The sequence below is a fragment of the Elephas maximus genome, chromosome 19 (genome assembly GCF_024166365.1).
Source record: "Elephas maximus indicus isolate mEleMax1 chromosome 19, mEleMax1 primary haplotype, whole genome shotgun sequence".
In the NCBI taxonomy this organism is placed as follows: domain Eukaryota; kingdom Metazoa; phylum Chordata; class Mammalia; order Proboscidea; family Elephantidae; genus Elephas; species Elephas maximus.
Window position 1 is genome coordinate 25,420,351 of NC_064837.1, and position 25,757 is coordinate 25,446,107.

At 51.3% G+C, this 25,757-nt stretch overlaps 1 protein-coding gene across 3 annotated transcripts in view; it reads right to left on the bottom strand.

Annotated features, from left to right (window-relative positions):
- Window positions 1-25,757, bottom strand: part of KSR1 (kinase suppressor of ras 1) — a 174,576-nt gene that overhangs the window by 17,549 nt on the left and 131,270 nt on the right. For 2 of the 3 annotated variants that reach the window (XM_049861472.1, XM_049861473.1), the window contains exons 4-15: window positions 25,295-25,754; window positions 22,189-22,193; window positions 19,519-19,579; window positions 15,786-15,869; window positions 14,207-14,268; window positions 13,992-14,098; window positions 11,772-11,940; window positions 9,853-9,894; window positions 6,847-6,901; window positions 6,017-6,065; window positions 4,786-5,165; window positions 2,608-2,704 (exon numbers count right to left, since the gene is read on the bottom strand). In XM_049861472.1, coding sequence (XP_049717429.1) covers window positions 2,608-2,704; window positions 4,786-5,165; window positions 6,017-6,065; window positions 6,847-6,901; window positions 9,853-9,894; window positions 11,772-11,940; window positions 13,992-14,098; window positions 14,207-14,268; window positions 15,786-15,869; window positions 19,519-19,579; window positions 22,189-22,193; window positions 25,295-25,754 — 1,571 coding nt within the window. Of the gene's footprint in view, window positions 1-2,607; window positions 2,705-4,785; window positions 5,166-6,016; window positions 6,066-6,846; window positions 6,902-9,852; window positions 9,895-11,771; window positions 11,941-13,991; window positions 14,099-14,206; window positions 14,269-15,785; window positions 15,870-19,518; window positions 22,106-22,188; window positions 22,194-25,294; window positions 25,755-25,757 lie in introns of those variants that run through there. The other variant, XM_049861471.1, reaches the window with a different exon arrangement.

Consider the following 25,757-nt stretch of genomic DNA (forward strand, 5'->3'; position numbering starts at 1 on the left):
TGACACAGGCAGGATTTCACCCAAGGTCAAAGCTGTCTTCTAACACCAAACTCGTTAAATGTTTGCCCAGCTCAGAAGCCAACATGAATCCACCTCCCAATCTGCCCACATCGCTGGTGCTTCACTCAAGATGGCTAAACCTCCCTGGCTTTAACAATATCTTGGGGTGAGGACAGAAGGGCAAGGCCTGGAGAAAAACAAGCCACTTTTAGGAAGCCGAAAGAATGAGCCCTGATGCAGAACCAGGAAGAACTCAAAGCCCAGCAAGAGCTAGGGTCAAGTGGGTCTGGACAGCCCAGCCAGAGAGGAATTGAAAGAAGGCCAGTCAGCAGATTCTCCTGAGAAAGAGACTGGCAGAGTGTGGTCCCCTGTAGGCTGCTGAGAGCCGCTTCCCCCGCAAAAGCAGCAGACAGTTCCCAAAAGAGTAACTTAAAAAAAAAAAAAACCGTTGTCGTTGATTCCGACTCATCACGCCCCTACAGGACAGAATATAACTGTCCACAGGGTTATCAAGGCTATAATCTTTCTGGAAGCTGACCACCACATCTTTCTCCTGCAGAGCAGCGGATGGAGTTGAACCACCAACCTTACAGTTAGCAGCCAAGTGCTTAACCACAGTGCCACCAGGGCTCCTTAAAGAGTTATTCCTTCCAAAACGCTGTCCTGCGTGCCAGATAACCTTCTTAAAAGACCTGCCCATTTCCCAAACCAAACCAAGGTACAAGTCTTCCCTGTAGCCAAACAGGGTCGAAGTCTCCCCCTTGGGTTGAAAAGAGGCCAGCTGTGTGACTGAGGGCAAGATGCTGTACCTCTCTGAGCCTCTGCCCCCTTGCTTATACAATTGGTATCACATCTCTGAAAGGCCAGTTTAAAGGGACACAACGCAAAGCCCTCAGGACTGGGATATAAATCCTCTTTCCTTCCCATAATTCACTGCGTTTCTATAGCAGTTCAGAAGCTGCAAATTCTCTAACCAAGGGAATTATTTGTTCTGAGCCCCAAAGTACCAGAGATGAGTACAAAAAGCAAGTGACTTGGAAACTCCCAGCAGAAGGGAGAGAGAGTGGCTTCTCAGCAGCACAAAAACCAAATACAGCCAGCAGAGACGGCTTCCGGCCCTTCAGCTCCAAAACCAAATACAGCCAGCAGAGGCAGCTTCCGGCCCTTCAGCTCCAAAACCAAATACAGCCAGCAGAGGCAGCTTCCGGCCCTTCAGCTCCAAAACCTTTTAGTTAACTTTTCCCCTCTGCCCTGGAATCTTCCAGATGGCTCAGTCATCGTCTCTCAACTGGACAGCACCCAGGCAAAACTGCTCCAATGTTCTGCTGATAGGAGAGGAAAAGGTTTGGGGGAGGGGAGATAGAAGGCGGCAGGGCCTAGCAAGTTGAGGGACAGAAATGAAGTATAGGTAACACTGAGCTTCTCCCTCTAACTGTTCTAAAATAAACCAAAAACAAAAAACCAAACCCGTTGTCGTTGAGGTGATTCCAACTCATAGTGACCCTACAGGACAGACTAGAACTGCCCCATAGAGTTGCCAAGGAGCAGCTGGTGGATTCGAACTGCCAGCCTTTCAGTTAACAGCCATAGCACTTAGCCACTACGCCACCAGGGTTTCCAAACCAGACATACTCCCGTCGAGTTGATAAGAGGCTACAAAGGAATGCATGAATGTGAGATTTGGATTTTGGCCTTCCCAAATGTTCAACCTCTTAGTAGAAGAAAGATCGTGTGCTTATTATTTTTTTTCTTTCTAAAGGAAACACACATGGCAGGAAGGAAGAAAGGGGAGGAGGGAGAAGCAAAAGAATGAAAAGGGAAAAAAAACTTGGTGGGAGCTGGTAAGAGAAAGCTTTTCAACTGAAATAATTAACAAAAAAAAAAGAGGAACCCTTACCCATGAGAATTCTAGTTTCTGAGTGTCGTTGCATAAAGCAGCAAAGGAGCTTTTCTCTCATTTACTTATTTATCTCTTTTATTCAATTACTTTAAAAAAAGATGAAAGAAAAAAAAACTGCCTGACTTGAGCCTGAGGGCCTGTCCTTATGAAGTTTTGACGCAGAAATGTTACAGCACAAAAGCGCGGGTCCTTTTATAGCCCCTGTGAGTATAACACCCCCTCCCCCGCGCCCCATCATAGTCCCTAACAGACTCTTCCTAAGTGCCAGTCTCTGTGACAAACACTTTCTATGTATATTATCATTTTTATCTTTGCACCAATCCAAAGAGGGAAATTAGGTTGTTATCTTCATTTTACAGATAAGGAAGCCAGACCAGAGAGGCTAAACAACCTGCCCAAGGTCACACAGCTGGTGACCAGGATTCAAACTCAGGCTGTGTCTTTAAAGCCTTCTGTCCTAAGTACCCTGCTGAGTTCTTCCCTAACCAATTACATTCCAGACAGCTCCCTGCTCCAAGTAGAGGAGAAAGGGACAAAGGGAAAGAGACAGGGTACCACCCTTGAGAAGCCCCAGCTGGACAGGGAGGCAGGGCAGCCACGAACTGCCCCAAGAAGGGCAGATAGAGCAGAGGGATGGCCAGGAGCTCTGGGACTGCCTGGAAGCCCATCCCCCAGCCCCACCTCCAGCATCCAGAAGCTCCTTTTACCTTGATGATCTCCTGGGCAATCTGCCTCGTCTTGTTGATGTCCAAGGACGTCTTGGGGTCCCTCACAAATGAGTGCAACGTCCGCCCCTTGCAGAAGCTGTCAAGAGTGGTAGGGGTCAGTCACGGATCTGGGGCCATGCAGCCTAACCTCACCATTGTGGAGCCCAGGAGAAGTCCATGGGGAGCACTGTCCCCGTGTGCCTCTGGGGGCTCTCTCTGTCCCCCACAACTGTGAGCTCCAGAATCCTTTTTTTTCCTTTAATTTTATTGTCCTTTAAGTGAAAATTTACAGCCCAAATAAGTTTCTCATCGAAAAATTTATACACAAATTGTTTTGTGACATTGTTTGTAATCCCCACAATGTGACAGCACTCTCTCTCTTTTTACCCTGGGTTCCCCGTGTTCGTTAGGCCAGTTTTCCTGTCCCTTCCTGCCTTATCTTTGTTTTTGGGCAGGTGTTGCCCCTTTGGTCTCTGATACTTGATTCAACTAAGAAGCACATTTCTCCTGTGTGTTGTTTGTTTTATAGGCCTGTCTAATCTTCGGCTGAAAGGTGGACTTTGGGAGTGGTTTCAGTTCTGAGTTAGCAGGGTGTCCAGGAGCCACAGTCTCTGTCAGACCAGTAAGTCTGGTCTAGAATCCTCATTCTTAACCAAGTCCAACATCCAATCCTTCTGAATTGCTGAATGTGCATAAACACCCATGTACCCATACCCCACTCCCTAGGCCCAGGACCTGCCCACACTGGAACAAGACATTTAGTGCATCGAAGCTCCTGGCAATGGGATCTTAAAAGCTTGCAAGTGGCCATCCAAGGTACAACAATTGGTCTCTATTTGCCCAGAGCAACACAGGGAGAGACTATGTGGAGGAAACAATGCATGCCTAATTGCCTCCACGAACAACTGCCTCTTTTCGCCACGAGACCAGAAGAACTGGATGGTGCCCAACTCCCATTACTGAACACTTTGATCAAATATTCTATAGAAGAATCAATGTCACTGAATTGTATATGTAGAAACTGCTGAACTGGTATATGTTTTGCTGTGTATATCTTTAACAACAACATTAAAAAAAAAAAAAAGACCCTATAGAAGAATCCTGATAAAAATGGGGGGAAAATGCAGAACTGAACTCCAAATTCTCATGGAATCCAGACTTTCGGGAGCCACTGAGGCTGGATGAACCCCTGAAACTGTTGCCCTAAGATAATCTTTAAACCTTAAACCAAAAATATCCCCTGAAGTCTCCTTTAAACCAAACAACAGGTTAGCTTGCTCAGTGGAGAATGTTTGCCTTGAACATCGTGTGCTCTTTTGAAGAACCATCTATAATGGGATCAAATTGACAGCAGCAACTCAAAAGGTCTGATAGGAAGCTTAGGGGGCAGTGAGTTCATGGGAATGGGGGAGGAACAATTCAGTAAACGAGGCTGAGAGACGATGGTCGCACTTCTTGAAGAATATCAATGTCACTGAATTGTACATGTAGAAATTGTTGAATTGGATTTATGTTTTATGTATACTTTCAACAACAGTAAAAAATAATTACAAAAAAATAAGCTGCTGGCAATTCAGAGCAGCCCATGTTCACTGGGTCAAAGTAGGAACACAGACGGGGAGGCATTAGGCCTTTTAGGGCTATAATTAGGCACATCTGGGCTCTTGGGTACACTGTAAAGACAATCGTTTTTTTATTTATTTATTTTTTTTTTCATTACTGGGTTTTTATTGCAATAAAGGTGCGTGCGAGAAGGAAGATGAAGGTGGGTGGGATGGCTGTCAGGAGGATCAGAGCAATTACCAGGAAAAGGGCTCATGTTTTGGGGTCTCTATCTACATCCACTCCTAAAACCAAGGGTGAGAAAGGACCCAGAGAGAAATCTGTGGTTCACTCCCCTGTTCCAGGGAGAAGCGGACCTAAACCATCATACAAAGGGGATTTTTTTAGGGGAGTCTCCAGGAGATCAGATTCTTGGAGCCTCAGGGACTTTGAGAGGCAGGGCAAGGGCCTGGAAAATTGGTTGATGGTCTCCTTGCCTGGTTGCATTTCTCCTCAGCCTTTTCTAGGACACACTAACTTTTGTTGCTGTTGTTAGTGAACATTCTGTGTCCACCCAAACAGCAGGGAGTCCAGGAATGGGGGAGGCTGGGCCCAGGGAAGGCTGGGCCGGGTTACCTGGTGATGATGGCCAGGTGGGGAGGGTTCATGCAGGCCCCCATGAAGAGCACCACATTCTCGTGCCGCGTCTGCCGATAGTTCATCACCTCCTTCTTGAACAGTTTCAGGTGGTCCTGGTTGTTGCCGTCCATCTCCAGCAGGCGGATGGCCACCTCGCCGTGCCAGCGGCCACGGTGCACCCGGCCCCAGCGGCCCTGCCCAATGGGCTCACCCAGCTCCACCTGCTCAAAGGGGATGTCCCACTCCTGCAAGTACACGCTGGTCTGGCTGGCCTTGCGTGAGATCGGGCCTCGCCAGGTCCGACGGGAGCTCGGCAGGTCGTCCACCTCGTCCTCGTCATCTTCTGCCTCGGACTTGCCAGTCTCCGGCTCCTCAGCCTAAAAGGAAAGGAGAAAAGAATAGACAGGAGCAGCAGATCTGAGCTCAGCCAACTTCTCTTCTCTCTTCCAGAGCCCCAAGCAGGTAAGAGGGAAAAGAGAAGCCTAGGATTTTAGTTGCAGCTCTGCAATGGCTTGCTATGGACAGCGGGCAGGTTGCTTAACCTCTCTGGACCTCAACCTCCTCATCCACAAAATATGGCAGTTGTCCATAAGGCCCTTTGTCCCACTAACTTTCCAAGGTCTATCTACAAGCAGCTTCTAATCACTAGGGAAGAATGTTTACATCCCTGGAATCGAAGAATTTAGCCACATTCATCCTTTCTGGGTATTCTTTTGTCTAAACACAGAGGTCCTGGCTCTCCCTGGGCAGAAGTCAATCAGTCTGTCAACATTGCCTAAACTGTATCTCATTGCTGGGAGCCAGGCTCAGTTAACACTTTTATTCGAGGCTCAAGACGGTGGTTCTCAATCTTCTCTAGGAATCAGAATCACCTGGGGAATCTTTAAAAAATACAGATGCCTGGCCCCATCCCAGACTGACTGAATAAGAATCTCCCAGGCTGGGGCCCAGGCCTCCCCACCAGGCCAAGAATAAAAACCATTAGAATTAAGAGCCTACTTTTGTTAGCTGCAAAAACAGAAAAGCAAAAAGAAGTTGGTCTCATTGCTTCCTTCATCATTCTTGCCCGCTGTGCACACCTGCCTACACCTGCTACAGGGGCCACCTGGGTGGAGCCTTGCCAAGGCCCAGCACCCACCCACTCCCCAGGCCCTGCATGTTGTGAGATGGGGAGAGGAGAGGAGCAGAGAGGGACTGTCCATGGCTCTGTGTGTGTCACCTCACTCACTTCTGCTTCGTGATCCTCCAACACGTCTGCTTTTGGCTGGTCGTTGAGCCTAAGGGTAAAATAGGGTTTGTCAAGGAGACCCTGAGGGTGGGCCACTCTCCTCTCAGCTGGGACTCCCCATGTGAGGCCTGGGACACATTGGCCACCAGGCCTGGATCTTATTTTGACCCACTTGGCTGTGGGAAAGGCAGCGTGGACACAGGAGGCAGGAGGCGAAGGACCAGGTCCCACCACTTCCCTTCTCCAGGACTCAGCTTTCTTCAGACTAGGGGAGGTGGGGGCTACAGGGCGGGTAAGATCCATCAAGCTGACACCGTAGTACAAAGATTCCAAGCACACACCCAGGACTTGGAATCTGACAGGCTTGCTTTTGAGAACTGACTTTGCCATTTCCTAGCTGTGTGACCCCATGCAGTTTCTCAGCCTCTCTGAGCTGCTTCTTCATCTGTAAGTTGACATCTACTTCAATACCTGCCTCACTGGGCTGAAGACTCCAAGAGGCAACGTGAGTCAAGTGCTCAGCACAGCCTGACAGAGAAAAGGCTCGATCAATGGGAGCTTTTCTTAGTAGGTGGCTCTGGCAGCGCTTTGCCCACCCTCCCTCCTGAGTCATAAGACGCTCCAGTTCCACATGCGGCTCCACCCAAGGCTGACTGGGCTGAGGTCACTGTCCCGAGGGGAAGTGAGTATAAGCAGCTATCCATCTGGCTGGCCCAGATGTGCTTCAATGTCCCACACATGTGCGCGAGATTTAAAACTGGGAGGTCAGGGGTGAGTCCTGCCTTAACAAGTCCCACGGAAGAGAAAGGGACATGGCGAGGGGCACCTACCGGGGACTGTCTGCTGCATCAGGGGGTGGAGCTACCGGTGGGAAGGCCGAAATGTCTGAGGGAACAAAAAACAAATGCAAAGAATGAGACCACTTTCCCACTCCCCGCAAAGGACAGGGCACTACAAGTCCAGCACCCACAGGGACCTCGGGACAGGGTGGCACGCACATCTCCAGGCCACCCCTGTGAGGACCTCCCTGGGCCTTTTCTGAAAACGTGGCCTGGCCTGGCCATTCCAGGACCTGGTTTTGCCTGCACAGCTCTGTCCCAAGAAGGGACCCCTGGTGAGCAAGGCAGTTGAGACTCCCCCTCAGTTAGCTCCATTCCCCTGTGGCTACACTGCCCCATACCCGTGAGTGGTAAAAACACACTAGGTTTTTATTTACTCAGCGTGTGGGCCAGAGCCTCCTTCTGTGCATGGGGCCCCTATCTGGAGGCGGGGGCTGGCTGCAACAACTCTTGGAAGTAGTGAGGCTCCTTTACCAGAAGGCTTAGGCCACCAGAGGCTGAAGACAGTTCCCACGAGTGGCTCCTTAGCGCCACCTGGTGCCCAGCACAGCTGCTGGGACTATCCAGTCAGCGGTCTGAGCCCTCTCAGCTTCATGGTTGGGCCTCTTGGTGGCAGCTCTCATGGGGGAGGAAGGAATAAATAGTCTACACATCAGGGAGCCCAAGACTTGGCAGCATGAGCTGACCCCTGGTTTTAGTGCCGAAGACCCATGTCCCCGGAATACCCGGATGGATGGTCACCCCAGTGCAGATCCAAAGTTCTGTAGGCGAAACCCTCCATCATCATGGTTCGCTGTTCGCTACCTTCCCCTCCAGTCCTGCTCAGGGTGGCCCGCAGCCCCAGGCTGGCCTGGATCCCTCACTCCCTCCTCTTCCTTTAGCAAAAGGAGGGGGACTGAAGGTATCTGTGGCTGAAGTTCAGATGCCTCTCCTTTGCATTCTAGGACAAAGACCCTCCTCCCTCAGCCATCAAACCTCCCTCAACCTATGTACCCTTTAGGGCTTTCTCCATGGCTGCCTCTGAAGGTCATTGGAACCAGAGGTTCCAAACATCTGTGGAACCTCAAAGACCGAGAACCTGATGGAGCGGTGGGCTTCCTCATCAGGGGAATGCACACGTGCACCCAGCATCCTGAGCATAATCTCTGGGGGGGTCCCAGGCCCTCTGCTAAGACCCCCCCCCCACCCCTGCCCCCAGACACCAGTACAGCCTGTCTGCAGACTACTGGGGCCAGTCTGGTGTTTCTACCCACTTGACGCTGGCTCAAGTAAGAGAAACATAAGCACACAGGGAGCAGGGTAAACAGGAGGCAGAGGGGCAGGGAGGCTGGGGGGTTAGGAAAAAACAGAATTCCAAGGAAGAAGGCAAAACCTCTCTGAAGTCTGGTGTGTTTCCTTAAAAGTTGAGAACGTAGCGTATTTTGCATTCTGCTCCGAAATGTGTCTACGTTGTTTTAATATAAATGCACCCCCCACATACATTCTGGAAGAAGAGCCATGCTTTCCCCGTGCTTTTGGGCACTCTCTGCACACCATCCTGGAGGCTCTTCGAGGGGGAGTTTCAGCCTAAATGGGTGTGAAGCCACAGAAGCAGCTCAGCTATTCACAGAAGGCTCTGCTGAGCGGGTCACAGGCCCCTGACCCCTGCCAGGGCACAGCAGTATGATCGGTCTTGCAAGGACTTAAAAATGCTCCATTAGATAGATGACAGAGCTGGGAAAAGCCTAGAATAACCAAAATACTGTGACTCCGAGGAAGGATCTGTTCAATCCAAGAAAAACACTACTAGGTACCCATACCTGTTGCCATCGAGTCGATCCTGACTCATAGCAACCCTAAAGGACAGAGTGGAACTGGCCCATAGGGTTTCCAAGGAGCAGCTGGTGGATTTGAACTGCTGACCTTTGGTTAGCAGCCATAGCACTTAACCACTACACCACCAGGGTTTCCCTACTAGCTACAGACTACCTGAAATACAAAGAACAAGTGAAGGACTTGAAAGTTGCAGGTTACTATTATTAACGCTCACCACCTTTGGCTAGGGAAACTAGCAGTCATCTTGTAAACTTCTTAGGGAAAGGAAAATGGTCAAACGCAATGGCTGGTACATAGCAGGTTTGCAAAGATTTTTTGCAGAAGGGAATCAATGAAATTACCTCATTTTTTCCTTGAAACTTCCTGCAATAAGGAGGCACTTCCAATGATGGCCAGCAGATGGCACTGTATGGTAAGGCTCAGAAAGGTGGAGCCTGCTGAATAAGTGAGGCCTGCAGACCTTTTGGAGCGGTTGAGTGCTAAGGCTGCCAACCAAAGGGTCGGCAGTTCGAATCCGCCAGGCGCTCCTTGGAATCCCTATGGGGCAGTTCTACTCTGTCCTGTAGGGTCACTATGAGTCGGAATTGACTGCACTGGGTTTTGCAGCAGACCTTTCCAGGTTGAGTAGCACTCCTCTTTGTGTAGGGGAGGATATGGTATGGTGACAGACGCTCATACCAAACCCATTGCCGTCAAGTCAATTCCGACTCATAGCGACCCTATAGGACAGAGTAGAACTGCCCCATAGGGTTTCCAAGGAGCACCTGGTGGATTCGAACTGCCAACCTTTTGTTTAGCAGCCATAGCTCTTAAGCACTACACCACCAGGGTCTCCAGGTGCTCTTATGGCATCAGCAAAATGTCCTCTCACCCGTTCTGTAAACCTGGTTCTAAGCCCGCTTCTGCCAGCTCCTGGCTGTGTGACCTTGGGCAAGTTGCAGTCTCTGTGAGACAGATTGGACAGGATCCTAGGGTCTCTCTCAGAATGCACTATCCATGTGGGGGGCCCACCTCAAGGCCACTCACCCTGCCTCCCTGCCCAGCAGGTAGTTATCTCTCAAAACAAGTGGGTTTGAGACTCAAGCACCTGCTGGGTAGGTGCCCAGAAAGAGGGTGCCCAAGAGGGCTGGACAGAGGGGATCCCAGCAGGGGACAGTTAGTGGGACCATGCAGAGGACTCACCTGGGAAGATAAACTGCTGTCTATGATGAATGAAGTAGGCAGCTTTAAACAGAAGAGGAGGTCAGTCACACAGGCAGAACGGTAAACGCAGCGAGAGGGGAGGCAGGCAGGCATGGGCTCTCCACTTGGGAGAAGGGGGCTGGTTAGGGGGCAGGGGCAGCCCCGCCTCTCCTGCCCCACTCCAGGTGGGCCTGGCAAGGACAAGGGCATCCATGCAGGAAGAGGGGAAAGAGCTGGGAGCAAAAGGCATTGGCAGGAGCCTCCAGGAGCAAAAAGGGACGAGGGATGGGGGCCACCCGGCTGCAGAGCCCTGGCCAATTCCAGCCCCCTCCCAGGCCCACTTCTCTGTGAACCAAAATACAACGGTGGGGGGAGTGCCTGTGAAAAAGGTGAACAGTGCTGTGCCCAGCAGCCCCATCTGCACCACCTAGAGGAGCTGAGGCTTCAGCAGGTCGACCTCCCATCCACAAAAAAGGAAAAGAATCCTCTCCCTTAGGGTGCTGAAGAGGGTGTGCTGGGGTTTGGGAATCTGACCTAGTTCCCTGGGACCTGGGAAGTTAGCCAACCTCTCCCAGCCTCATTGTAAGGTGGGGACATAAATGGGTTTATCCCTGAAGATAAACTGAAATGCTCCCATCCATTGTATGGGACAATAAAGAACAGACGGACAATGGAAGGAGTCCCTTCCCAAGAACCAGGCCAGCCCAGCCCGGCCCCTGGGGGAGTTGTAGATTCGGCCATGACCAGTCCAAGAGTGAGGTTCTGTGCAGGGGACGCAGCCTGGGGACATGAGGGAAAGTCAAGCGGGTCTGGCTGACATGGCAGTAAGGACTTTTCCTGTGGCTGTTGTTTTTTAAACAGGCCCTTCCCTTTAGAGAACCCAAACTAGTAGGTTTAGCAAAAGGCATGGTTTCAAAGCACCACTACAGAGGAGGTTAATCAAATGGGCCATCAGCCATCAGTGGCAGGGACGGGAACGTTAATGCCCGGAGACAGACAGCCATGTGCGGTTAAGGCAAAGGAGAGGCAGAGAAAAGACTCCTACAGAATCTCGGCCCCCTAGACAAGTCTCTGGAACCCTGGTGAGGTAGGCCCAGAAATGCTACAAGCCTCCAGGTGGGGGCCCCTGCACAGGAAGTGCCGCACTGTCCTCCTGGGCCTGGAGCTCCAGGGACAGGTGAGGGATGGGAACCTGGCCTGGACCCCTCAGGCTGGAGATCCTGGCACTTGCACTACAGACCCCAGGGTGACCAGGCTATGGGTGGGGTCAGAGGCAGGTCTGGCTTCAGTCCTGCTCTACCGGCACTCCTGTGTGGGCCTCAGTGCCCTCACCTACACAACAGGACAATGATCCCCACGTCACATGGTGTCCTCGTTTTAGAGAAAAGGAAACAAAAACTCCCTTTAGTAGCTTGCCCGGATCACAGAGCAGGTAAGCAACAGGGCCTCAGATTCCCTCCCCTGGGCCTGCCCCAGTACCACATGCTGCCAGCCAGGCCTCCTGGAGACTCAGCCGCCAGCCCTGCGTGAGTGGACCATGCCTAGGAGAAGCCACCCCACACACAGGAGGGCACGTGGGGATTACATCAAGACCCCAGGCTTTGTGTTGGGTGGATTTGGGTTTGATCCTGGCTCTGCTGCTTACTGGCTGTATAGCTCTGGTCAAGCCACTTCCTCTCTCTGAATCTCAGTGTCCCCGTCTATAAAATGGGTGTAACAACAGCATTTGCCTCAGAGCTGCTATCAAGTTTAAACAGTAATGTACTTAGGTGCTCGGCACAGCTCTGAGCTCAGTGCAAGTATTTCATACAAGTCAGCTCTTAGTGGTGGCAGTGTTTGACCTTCAGCCTGCTGGGGTCTGCTGAGAAGGACATCTGACCACATCCCTGAGGGCCCAGTAAATCCCAGAGGTGTGGTACCTGGGAAGTTGAATCTGCTGTCCCGCTGACCAGGCGAGGGGTTGGGGGGCGTGGTGGCACTGGATGGGTTGGAGGACGTCGGGAAGGGCGCTGGTGACGAGGGCGTGGAGGACGTGGTGGAGGACGGGGTGCTGCTGGAGTCCAGATGGCTCATGGCCGGAGGGTGCTCCTGTGGGACAGAGATGCCCAGAGTGAGTGGGGGCCATCGCCACCCTGCCCAGCTGCCCCCTACACTCCTACACCCACTGCCAGCACCCTCCCAGCCTCCATTTCCCCATCTGAACACAAAGAGGTCAGGCCAGGGATCCTCAGGGTCCTGCCTTCCAGCTTCAACATCTTATGGGTCTAATATTTGAGGGGAATCCTGTGCTTGGCTGCCAACTCAAAGGTTGGAGGTTTGAGTCCACCCAGAGGTGCCTTGGAAGAAACTCTTGACAATCTACTCCCCCAAAGCAGCTCTTGAAAGCCCTAGGGAGCACAATTCTACTCTGATATACATGGGGTTGCCATGACTCAGAGCTGAAAAAACCAGAGCAACTGGTTTTTTCACTATTTGAGGGAGGGCACACAGAGACCTCACCACACATCCCCTCGAGGACTCCTGCTCATCTTTCCTAGCTCAGTTCAAACACCCCTTCCTCCCAGAAGCCGGGACCATGCTCCCCCTCTTTATCGTTCCAGAGCTCCCAGCACTTAAGGTCAAAGCCTGCACTTTAAGTACAGTTTGTAAAGTGCAGACATCCTCATCCTTGGATGACTTTCTGATTCATGCCCCTCCCACTGCACTCTGATGGGTGACAGGGACCACAGATGCTCATCGCTGCACCCCAATGCCTGGCTCTGAGCCGGGAACATGGCAGGGATGTTAGTGAACGAAATTCACCCACTGACAAGTGTTCATTTAGTGTCTGCCATGTTTGGTTTGTGCCAGGCACCCTGCTGGACACGGAGACATGAGCCGAGCCGATGGTCCTCACCTTTGTTGTCTCACAGGCCCTGGGGACACTAAGAGCTCACTTTCAACTACAAAACCCTGAAAGAGCTAACAGCGTGGGCTGCTGTTGGCGTCATCTTGGGCGAGTTAGATCCTATCATCTTTCCACTCTGCCTCCCCATTTCTGGTGGGAAGACACTATCAGAGGGAAAATATGGCGATGGCAGGGAAAGAGGCAGAGAGAAGACGTGAGGGGCCCATGAAGATGGTCGGCAAGTCCGCTGTGGCTGCTGCCTTGTTTGACAACAAGAAGTCAGCCCTGGACGCTCCCAGAGTGGCCCCCGTGGCTGTGCCTCTAGGGGGCACCCGGTGTTACCTGGCCATGGGGCCTGCTTGCCTGCCTGCTCCGTCTTCTCTCCACCTGCACCTCCACCAAGGCCGGATGGGGAGCAGTGGGTCACGTGGGTGCCCAATGAGGAGGCACATACTCAGCCACATCCCTGGTCTGAGGCTAGGACAGCACACATTTACAGGTGTGCACCCACACCTGCCTCTGGAGAAGCCAGCCCCGGCTGTGTGGGCGTCAGGACGGAGGTCACTGTCAGAAGCCACCAGCCCAGAGCCTCGTGGATCCTGCGCACACTGAGCCGGTGCATACAGCCCCAGTAGGTCTGCAGGCCCTCCTGGAGCATGTGGGCCTTGGAGAATGTGTTTAGCTACAGGAGACACCTATCCGCATGAGCAGAGAAGACTGACCCCAGGCTATGTAAGAAATGCATGTTTATGTAGGGCTTTCAGGTCCACCCCTGTAACAGATCAGCGGAGGCCATTTAATTGAACAGTTTAAGGACTATTTGCCACACCTTGATTAGGTCCAGGCTTTTTTTTTTTCTGGAGCCAGTCACCCTCAGCCTACCTATCGTTCGAGGGGGATCTTGTGCTCAGTTTCCCCATCTGTAAAATGGAGCTACTATCAGGATGTGCCTGATATCAGGACCATTGTGAGGGTCAAACGGAATAATACATGGAAAAGTTCCTGGCACATACTAAGCACTCAGGAAATGTTAGCTCAGAGGAGGAGGAAGGGGTGGGGGAAAGAGTCAGGGCCACAGAACTACAATCTGGATGCAAACATGAAGTCCACTAAATTACTAAAGATATGATCCCTGAAGGCCACCACCTGGCTGTGAGACCCAGATTGTGACATCATCCTTCCTACGGAAGGGAATCCAGGTGGGATTTCTTCCTGGTGGGGACACAGGCTGTGGGGCTGTGGCCCAGCGTACCTTCTTTGTCAGTGCTTTGGGGAGGGTTCCAAAATGGGGTTCAGCTGCTCTGTCCACCGGGTTGTTGATATCTGAAGGGACAGATTCTGTCCTCCGGAGTCTAGGTACTGTTTTAAAAGGGGGAGAAACCATCAGTAGGAGAAAAAAAAAAAAAGGGCTAAGAAAAGATTTACCCCAAATGTGGAAGGTGAAGAGAGGAAGGGCAGAAAACTCACACGGCAGGAAGGATATTCGGCATGCGGGGGCTTCTTTTGTACACTTGTTGTGACACTTCAACCTGGCAAAGGAGGCAAGGTTAGTACCCACAGGCCAGGCAGGGGCTCCCAGGCACACATGGGCCAGGGCGTTGCCGGAGCAGCTCCGCTAACACTCGCCACAGCTGCCTTGGGAGCCACAATTTCTCAACCCACCTTAGCTCAAAAGTCTGCAACGTTCCTGACGTTACCAGTAACAGCAGCTATTTGTTGAGCATTTATCATGTTCCTGTTCGTTTACCCATCAAGTCCATCCTCATAACCAAGCAGGCATCAATATACTCATTTTAACCTGTACCAGGTCACATCTATTTCTCTCTTCTGAAGAAAAGGAGGCCCTCCACCACATTCAGAAAGCTCAAAACAAATCTGAACTTACAAAAAGGATGAATTAGAAGGTGACTGAATTACCAAAGGATCCAAGGTGTTCCTCTGTGTAGGCAGACACTCCCATTAAACTCAAGCAGGGGGCCATGTGGTCAGAGGGATCAGTACCGAATCAGGAATTGAAAGATCTGGGTTCCTGTTTTAGTCCTGACTGCTGCTGACTCTCAGTGTTCACATGCATAAAATGGGCAAACAGTTGGTGCCCATTAACTTCATACCACATTGTATGACAGTGTGAGGCTCAGGGCTCATCATGGGCTCTCCATATGAAAGGTATTACTTGCAAGAGAGCTGGAGCTCCCCAGTTTAAAGCCAAATGACCAGGTGCTACAGCAGTCCTAGACCAGAGAGAAAGTACCAGCATCTCCTTGGTGATCAAGAGTGTAATCAGGTAAATAAAACTGATCCAACTGACATATTTTAAGAAGACCCACCACCCAAGGTCTGATTAGAGCCCAGATGCTTTCACACACACTAGCTCAGGTTCTCGAAGAGATCCTAACGGGCAAAGAGGTCTGGAATCATTTTCCCAGGTGTATAAATGACAAAAATGAAGCCCAGGAAGGGTAAGCACCTTACCCCGGGTCACACAGTAATACAGAGCAAAGAGGAATGGGAACAGTGTTCACCCTGCAAAGATTTCTCCAGTCTCTGCTCACCCCGTACTATTCCCTCATCTTGCTCTTTTAAATTGAATTTGCATGGAATCTATATCCTCCCCTTCTTTAAACACCATGAGCCATCTTTCTGTTTTCACCATTGCCTGTCTGCGTTTCCCACCCCTTACAGCCTAAAATGCAAAGCCAAACTTCAAAACTTCTTCAAAGTTCCCAGGACAGTCCTCTCATTCCTCCCTTCCTTTACACAAGATATCCCCTTGGACTGGAATTCTCTTCCTCCTTGGTCCATCTAGAAAACTTCTATTCATCCTTCAAAGCCCACTTCAAATATCCCCTTCTTGTAGAATTACGTCACTTGATGCTTCCTTAATCTCCGTAGAGAGTGCTCAATAGGATTATGAATACTGGGTTTAAAGAAACTCCTTTGAACTCTGACTTGACCTACAGCTAAGAATACAATAACAAGACTGACTGGAAAGGTTCATGGCTATTCCCCGCCCCTGGTACTCCCCTTCCCACCCTCTGCCCATCACCTGCAGTGCTTGCACTTCACTCCAAACATCATGCTCTTCTGGCACACGTGGCAGACCTGGGACAGCCAGGATTTGGTGGAGAACCTGCAGAGAGAGGATACACACATGCTCACGCTGACTGGGAGGCCAGGGCCTGGCTGCAGAAGGATCCCCACACAGCCCCAGGAAAACCAGGAGACTTGGTTCCACCTCAGAGCCCCAGGGGCCCTCTCCAGAGAGGGCAGGGACACCCAGGAGCCACTGCCTCCCCTGCAGGGATTCAGGTTTCCCAGCCACAAAGTCATCAGTGTCAAAATCCCAAAGTTGGTGTGATCACTGATAACAAGCCCTCTGGGAGGCAATCTGGTCATCAAGATTTCAGGCGTGTATACCTGCTGACCCGGCAATTCAGTCCTAGAAATTTACTCCCATGTGTCAGACGGCGATGTATAAGGTTACCCACCGCAGTGTGTTTATAACAGTGAAGGACTGGAAACAAGTGTCCAGCGATAGATGACTAGCTAAATAAAGTACGGTACAGCCATACAATGGAGCACCATGCAGCCAGAAAGTGAAAAAGGAAAGCTGTTTTTGTGCAAATGTAGAATGATCTCCAAGTCCCCCTGTCAAGTGAAATACATAAGGTACAATATCATATGACTCTCTTTACATGAAGCTCAAGTATGTTCGAGCAAGTTCAAGCAAAAACTGACCTAGGATGACAGAATTTGAATAGTGACCTCTGGGTAGTGATACTATCAACTGAGAAGGGTCAATGATAATTTTCTGAGGTGCTGGAATGTTCTGTATCTTCATTTGGGTGATATGCACAAGTATATCCAAAAAAAGTCAAACCCACTGTCGTTGAGTTGATTCCAACTTATAGCAACCCTACAGGCAGAGTAGAACTGTCCCATAGGGTTTCCAAGGCTGTAATCTTTATGGAAGCAGACTGCCACATCTTTTTCCTGTGGTGGGTTTGAACCGCTGGCATTTCGGTTAGCAGCTGAGCACTTAGCCACTACAGGGCTCCTACATAAGTGTATAAAAAAAAATTTTTTTTTTAATTGATCATTTGTGCATTTTACTCTGTGTAAATTTTGCCACAAGTAAAAAAAAAAAATAGTATGTAACAGTATATGTAATATACGTAGTATTTGTTTAAAAAAAAAAAAAAGAAGAAAGAAGATAGCTATGCACTTGATTGGACAGAAGAGCTCTGGGAAGGACAGCAGGCCACTGCTCACACCTGCCTATGGGGGCACCCGGGCACTGACTGGGGACAGACGTGGACGGGAGACCTTCTCCTACACACACCGTCTTATACCACTCTTGACTTTTGAACTCATGAGTGAATTTTCAGTCCAAACGAAATCAAAATTTAAAACACAAACAATCGGAAGGATCAGAAGGATGGGGGCTGAGCAGGGGGTATCCTCCAGAAAAAAAGCTCCAGGCCAGTCCATAAGGTAGGCAGGCCTAAGGGCCGGAGTTCACTTTTTTGGAGGTATAAACTTTTAGGAGCACAGTGTATCATACTAACAGCAGAATGACTCAGCAGGATTTGGGAGGGTGTTTGCACTGCATCCATGAACATTAGCTCCTTTGATTCTTATAACAACCCCCCTCTCCCCCCAGTGAGGCAGGTCCGGGATTCAGTTATAGGTCAGGAAACCAGCTCAGAGAGGTGAGGTGACTTTCCCAAGGTCACACAGATGGTACGCTGTATGGTAGGGGCTAGAACCCAGAGCTGCATGGTTCTCTAAGAGGTGCCACTGGGGCGCCTGAGGCCAAAGAAGGCCTGAGTGCAAGGAAAGAGCACGAGCTTCAGGGTAAGACAGAGCTGGGTTTGAATCCTGCCTCCAACTAGCTGCCTGAGAGTTCTGCAAACGGGCCAACACTCAACCTCACGGGGGTTTGATGAGGATGAAATATGTGCTGTGTAAATGTGCAGTGCCTGGAACACAGAGGGGTTCATATCATTCATAAACATAAACATTTTTGTTGTCTCCAGGACCCAACAAAGACGGGAGCTGCTGGTGGCTAGGACAAAGGGTGCCTGCCTTCCAGAAGTGCAGTGAGCAAGCTACAATAAAAGGAGTCCAGATCCTGTCTCCCTGGGACGAGGGCGTGCAAACTCACACAGGTGCTTGCACACTCGCTCTCTCAGTCTCGGCTTTAATTTCCTCTCATGCTGACACTGGGGGAGAAGGGACAACTCAGTGGTAATGGAGATGATCTCCACTAAAAAATCCTGAATATAGGTCTAAATAGGAGTCAGGTCTGGGCCTGAGAAGGGGCAGATGCTAGTGAGGTTGGAGGGTGTGGGGAGATTGGGGTGAGAAAAGCCTTCCTGGACCAGGGAAGGGTCACGGGACAGTATTTTCCCCCTATGATGAGAGACCAAACACCTTTAGACCTTTTGTTGAGGAGGGGCCTGGGTCATGGGTTTCAAAATCCAAGAGGGTATGACCATGATCTCTACCCAAGAACAGAACCCAGGGTGGAGCAGCCTGGAAACACCAGTGAGGAGGGAGGGTAGCCCCTGGAACTGGCTGCCACAAGGTGGAAGGACAAAGACCAGGAAACACCCAGGAGCAAGCTGGCCCAGCCTTAAATCCTCTGTGAAATCAGGTATGAAAAAACCAAAATGGTGCCCCCTGCTGTACTGAATCCCTCAGATAACATTTGCCCTGATAATGTCTGCCTCTCTCAGGGCCAGGACAAAAAAAAAAAAACCCGTTGCTGTAGAGTCGATTCCAACTCACAGTGACCCTATAGGACAGAGTAGAACTGCCCTGTAGGGCTTCCAAGAAGTGGCTGGTGGATTCAAACTGCTGACCGTTTGGTTAGTAGCCAAGCTCTTAACCATTGTACCATCAGAGTGCCCCCTACTGCTAGACATGTGAAGCTCAGATGCACGTCACCCCATTTTATCCCCATGACAGCCCTGGGAAGGTTTGAATCTTGCCTCGGACTAGCTGCCTTCTTCTGCAAAAGGGCCAACACTCTCACCTTATTCGCAACCTTTCTAATCCCACTTGGGAAGAGGAAACTGAGGCTTGGAGAGGTTACCTGGCTGCCTCAGTTGTACAGCTCGTGGGGAAGAAGTGGGTTTCTCACAAGAAGACCACGCTTGACTACCTGGGTATGGCCTTCAGTCCAAGGGCCCTCTCGCCCGAGTTGTCTTTGGCACCCCAGACACCTCCTCCCCGAGATTCTGGGTCACAGGCAGCCCAGTACCAATGAGGCTCCGAAGAGAGGTCCCTGAGCTCCAGCCAGCTTGGGCTCAAGCATTCCTCACTGGCAGCATGACCTTGGGTGAGTCACTCAACCTCTCCAAGCCCAGGCTTCCTCCACTGGGGAGAGAATTCTAGGTGTGCCTCCACACACAGCTGGAGTCTAGCTCACAGCCCCTGGTGGAAGTGAAAGCTGCAGGGGTGGTGGGGGGGGGGTGGAGTGGTAGTGTTTCACCTCAGCAGAATGGGAAAGAGGCCCGAGGAGGGCAAGACAGGCCCTGAGGGGCAGGGAGGGCGCAGCACATCCACGTGGTTGTGTGACAATGCAGGGGCTCGAGGCAGGTACAGGGCTGTGTCCAGAGAGGAGATGGACAGACAGGCCAGAATGAGGAAGAGCAATCGACCAGGATCGATTTCCCACCTGTGGTGAACAGCAACCCCTCAGGGGGCCGGCACTGTGTGAGCTGCAGCCCCGCTCCCACACCCCTCCCCGCCCAGGCCTTGGCCAGACCTACCTGTGGGTCACGGAAAGCCCGATGTCCCTTCGTACCATCTGTGGAGACCCGTGCGGGAGATCTGTGGGAAAGAGGCCGTGTGGGGCAGGTGAGGATGCCCTGCCCTGGACGGCTAGCACCCATGGCCTTCTAGGTCAAGGCTGGATGTGGTGCGGTTATTTATTGCACAGTAGAGCAATGTTTCCCTGAACCTACATCTATCAAAACAGGGAAAGGCCAAGCTAGACCCAGGCTAGACCCAGGGGACAGTATGACTGTCCGTGGCGTGGCGGCTTCTCTAGCGAAGGTTACTGCCTCGCCTCAGCAGACGGCTCAGGCTGCCAACCCTGCACAGATCCCGGCTCCAGTGAGAGGCCAGCTTGAGAGCCAGACACCAGAGCAAAGTTAGGGTAGAAGGCTCTACATGTCCCAATCTCTCACACTCTTTGTGGACACACCTATAGGTCACCACTTGGTGAGGGTTTAATTCCAGTCACTTCTTGTTAAGTGGATGGAAGCTGTTTGACCTTTAGTGGGGAATGCGAGGTTAGCCACATAGTTCATCCAGTACCTTTCCAGCTGGAGGTACCTGGAGAATATTCTTCTGGGAGCCACCATTGCCAGATCTTGGCAGGTAGAACAAAGACAAGATGAAGCTTTCATACTCCCTCACGGGTCCAGCTCCACCAGGTACCAAAGTCAGTCTGCGTGAGCCTCACTCAGGGAGGCCTCGGGCAGCCTCTCTACTGAGAGAAGGGCCATGAGGCACCCCTCTGCTTGCCTTCCTGGAGGGTGCCCTGGGTTCTCCCCCTCCAAATCCTGGGCTTCCTCGTAAGAACAGGGACACTGAGTGCTTATTGCTTATGGCATTACAGGCTCAGGTAGTGCGGGAAGAAACAATCTTTCTATCCCCTGACAGCCACGTGTCCAACCCGGCCACCCCTCACAGACTGACAGGCAGATAGACAAAGACACACACACGTCCTTGTCACTGCCTGTCTGTGCCCAGGGCAGTTCTCAAGAGAGCCCATGGATGGGTTTGTGAACTCTCTGGACTGGTTAACAGAATGTTAAAGGCTTTCTAGGGACTTTCATCCAATTATCAAAAGGACACATGACCCAGAAAGGTCAAGAAACAGTGCTGCTTCTCTGAGTCAGTAGGCCCCTGAGGGGCGGCACACAGCTGGTGCCCATTAAGTACTGGCTCACTTAAGGCCAAGCACCACAAAGCCAACTGCAAGGAGAAGAGGATGTTGGAGGTACTGACTCCTCTCAAACCAGGGTGAGTTCCGGTCAGGACAAAAATGACTCTTGTGCTCTCCTGACCTGGGAACCCACAATCATATCACCTGTAGCTCTTACTGGCACATTTACCATGGGACTGACTCATCCCGACCTGCTCCTGAGGCCCACCCAATCCCAATCAGTAGCCAAAGCAATCATAACATGGGTTCTCAGACCTGGGGGTCTAAAAGTGGTCAGGCTGCCAGCCTGAGAGAAATAAACTGTGGGAAAATGAGATTTTAACCATCTATCTCTGAAAGCATGCAATGATTGATTGGTAATGTCTGCCACAGGCATGGGACGTGAGCAATGTGCCAGGCATCGACTGTCCCTGATCTAGATGGAAATATGGCCCTGAAAGTCTCACCCTCCCTTCCCAGCAAGACTGGGAAGCAGCCTCACTACTATGGTCCCTGCACTACCATGGCAACTGGGAGGATGAGAGGGCCAGGGCTCTCCTAGGGCTGGTGATGTGAAATCCTCTTCCAAGGCCCTGAGAGTTTCCTCCTGTGCCCTGGAGAAGGGAATGTGCAGCTCTCCCTTCCTCCTCCCTATGCCTCCCTGAGTGTTCCTGCAGCCAGCTCCACTTCAGCACTCACTGCCTACGACACTCCATCCTTATCTCCAAGACCCTGCTGTCAGCAAAGCTCTCTCCTTAGCCAGCTCTGGATAGAACAAATAAACTATTTGCTCAGGTGAAAACTTGATGTCTCTGCATTTCCGCTCAGAGAATTAAAAGCAGGCTCAAAAGGCATGGCTGTTTCCCACAGCCCTGACTCACTGAAGAGAGCCCCACAGACAGCCGTGTGCAAGAACCTACGCCCAAAGTAGGGTTGGGGTGGAGAAGGGAGCCAAGGGTTGCCTGGGCTGCCTCCTCCGCTTCCAAGCGGGTATTTGCACCCTCCGATTCCTGCGCTTGGTTTCCCTTGGGCTTCATTCAGAGCCAGTCACATTCTGCCTCCTGGAATGCCTCTCTCCTGAAGACAGGGATCCTGAGACATCGGCTGGGGTTCTGAGGATGGAGTCAGTCCACCTAAACCAAAGAGACAGGTGGCTCCCTCGTGGGAGCATCACTTTACCCTGGCACCAAGCAGGCAAATGCTCCCTGCCACTGAGGTCACCTGTGGAGCAGGCAAAGTGCACACAAGGCTCATCATGGGGCTGGTGTGGACTGCGACACCCAAGGTCTGCACCTCCCAGAGGGTACCGCTGGCTGGAATGAGGTCAGCCTCACTCTAAGGCCACCTGTCTTAAAGCTATTTCCTGTGGCATTTGCCAGTATCTCTGCTTCTGAGTTCCCAAAAGGCCGAGTGGGCTAATAGTGTCAAAGAAATCCACCCCCGATGGGGACAGCAACACAAACCCGGCTCCCAGGTAGCAGAGGGGATGAAAACGAATTGTTCTTACCGAACCTGGAGGAGACAAAAAGGAGAGAAAGGATTACGTGTCACCGCGCTGGCTCAGCACGCCCCCTAGAACAGTACCCCTGGGAGAGAGCAGGCAGGGCGCTGGGATGGGAGACTCCGTGGGTTGGGGCCAGGCTTGCTGAGTAAAGGTGGAAAGGTCCTGCAATCTCTGTGGGGACCAGCGTCCTCAATGGCCCACCGTCCTCAATGGCCCACCCTGTGCCCTCTAGTGGGCACAAGAGCTATGTTCTGTGCCTTGCACTTTCATATGTTAGCTCATCTAGGCCTCACCAACCACCTAGCATGGTGATTACCATTCTGCCCATTTCACAGCTGAGGAAACTGAGGCTCACACAAGTCAAGTGAGTGTTCCAAGGTCACGAAGCCAGTAAGTAGGGAAGCCCTGGCTATAGCCCTGGGAAGGACGGACGCCCAGGGTCTAGGCAGGAAAAGGGGTCAGTCTGGAGGAAAGGATATGACTGAGGCAGGAGGGGCAGGGGAGAACAGCTGTGGAGAGCAGAAAGGTGGCCCCCAAGGAGGGTCAGGCCGGGACATGCCCTGAGCAACGTCTTCCCGGAGGGATGCAGAGTGCTGGGGAGGAACAGGATGCCTGCCCCCAGGGATGCAGAGTGCTGGGGAGGAACAGGATGCCTCAGTCTGCCCTCAGGGCTTATGGAGGGCATGAGGTGGCCTGTGGGGCAATGTCAGTACTAGTTCTGATGGCTTTGCAGGGACCGGGCTCCGAACCTCAGTGTCTGAGGCTCAGGTCACCAGCTGCGGGCTCTGAGGCAAGTCTGTTCTCTGCCCAGAGCATGGCAAGGAGACCAGACCCCCTGCTAACACTCTTTCGGGAGATAGTAAGAAACAGATGCACTTGGGTTCTGCCCACTGTGACATCCTCACTGCCAGGCACGTAGCACACATGTTAGTTATCGCTGTGCTCTCTGTGAGAAGGGGAGGCCTGCCCGTCAAGAGTCCAGGGCATAAAGGAAGGGCAGCGGCCCCTCTGGTGGCTTCCAGTCCCCAGCAAGAGAGCCAGATCAGGCATGGCAGAGTCAGAGTGCCCAGTGCGGCTTTCTCCTCCTTAGATGACACACTCAAAACCTTCAGGGCAGTCCAGGACCCTAGAGGTGAAGGACTCAAAATGGCCAGCAAAGGGGACAAGCCCATCCAACAAAAATGACACTAAGGCCCAAGGCAGATCACAGCCCGAGGAACCCCCAGAAAATGGGTACCTATGCCAGGAGAAAAGCCAGGTGCCCCAACGTTGAGGGTACAAGAAAGAGACACCCAAAAAAAACCTCCCTTTCCTTCTGCACTGCATGGAAGAGTCTACCTACACGGGCAATCCTGGTAATGGCAAAAATGAAAATGATCTAAATGTCCATCAAGAGGCACCTAGTGAGGTAAACTATACAAGGGAATGATAAGCAAAAGTTAAAAAGAGTGAGGTCATTTGAATAGTCATAGATACACACAAAACTGACAACCTGGTTGCCTCCTGTGGGGGAACGGTGGAGGTGGGGGCAGTGGACTTTTTACTGCATGCCCCTACAAAGACTAGCAGACATAAGCCACAAAGCTTTTGCCTTTGGTATCATGTGACTGTGTCACGTATTTCAAACACAGAATAAAAGAATAAGGTACAGGCAGTCCCCGAGTTACAAACAAGGTCCGTTCCTAAGTCTGTCTTTAAGGCGAATCGGTAGGTAAGTCAGAAAAGGTACATACGGTTCTTATTTAGTATCAAACATTTGGCTCAGTATATAGCACATATTTTATCTATGCCCATGAACCACTGAAACCATGCAATGTTTTCATGAGCATGGCAAAGCAGTGCATGCATTCGTGATCATGAACCGTTGTGTTTAACTCAATTTTTTAATACAACAGGCTTTATGGCAGTCCGTTGTCAGTACGAGTTGCCCCATAAGTTGGATGTTCTTAACTCCGGGACTTACTGTATTTCGTGATGTACTGACATAAGTTCTCAGAGATACCAAGGTAAGTTGAGAAAGCAAGTTATAGGACAGACAGAGTTCATGGTACACTCAAACCTGCAAAAGCCAGAACCTGCGTAAGGTGAAAACCTGTCAGAGAGGAAAACTCAAATATTTTCCACTAATAGATAGGGTCATTATGAATTGGAATCGACTGGATGGCAATGGGTCTGGTAATAGAGAGCAACAGTAAGGTGGTCAAAGGTGAAAAACTTGTGAGACCCGGAAAAACAAGGCAGTCCTGTCAAGTTCCAGCTCTCAGAGATTTCACTGTATTTGAGAATCACTGGCGGTTTTACTCAAATATTCCAGTTCTCCTCTTGTGGGCGCACCTGAGAACTGCATTTCTTGGCCCCTTTGCTTGGATAAGGGCATAAAAGAGAGTGGAACTTCCAGGTATGAGCATTAACCGCCAGTACAAAATATCTAGAACTCTCTTTTCCTTCTACCACAGTGTCCAGCAATGTTCAGTGGCTGTTCTGTCACTTGGGACCTGGAATGAGGATGACCCACAATGGACAGGTAGCATGACCAAGAACTAAATCTCCGTTGTTTTAAGACACAGAGATTTGGGGGGGAGGGGGGAGGCTTGTTACTGCAGCATAACCCAGCCCATTCTGAGTGATATGTGGTGTCATTTCATTATTGTTGATAACAAATAAAAAACCTCCTTTGAGTGTGTGTATATATGAGTGAGCAAGATGTGTGTGTGTGTATATATGAAAGGAATCTAGTATGATTCAGCCTGATCTCTTATGGTAGTTGCGGGAGTTGCCTGAGATGGGGCACCTTTTACTTTGCACACTTCTGTACTTGCTTTTACTTGTCCTTTTCATATCAAGGAAACCCTGGTGGTATAGTGGTTAAGCGCTACTGCTGCTAACCAAGAGGTCAGCAGTTCAAATCCACCAGGTGCTCTTTGGAAACTATGGGGCAGTTCTACTCTGTCCTACAGGGTCACTATGAGTCAGAATTGACTCAACAGCAATGGGTTTGGGTTTTTTTTTTTTTTAATATCAAGCCTATTATTACTCTTATAATTGGAAAACCACGATTAAAACTTTCGTTAGCCGGCAAACTCAGCACCGGCCTGGCAGGGACACTCACCTCATTGAGGAGACCTCGTCGATGCGGTTCCCTAGCTGGGACTCATGGGACTTGCTCCGGGTGAGTGTGGGGAAGCTGGGCAACAGCTGAAAGACCTTGCGGCTGGGTGGCGGGGGTGTCCGCGGTGGCTTCAGCTTGGTGTGCCGGCGCAGTTGTGGCGTGGTCGGGGGTGTGATGAAGCTGTGCAAGGCGCGGGGAGTCAGCCGGCCGCTGGCGTGCAGGGGGATACAGGTGTCCACGAGGCCCTCACTGGGGCCGGGGGTTAGGGAGTCTGAGGCAGGCAAAGCTGACACGGAGATGGAACGTGGACCCTGGGCACTGCTGCCCATTCTGCCCAGCTGGGTGCTCCCCGGGAGGCAGGTCATGCTGGCTGATAAGAACGTGTCCGTGGAAGGCCCCGAACCACTTTCTCGCCGGGCATCTAATGGACTCCAGCCTGAATCTTCTTTGTGCTCCCCTCCTG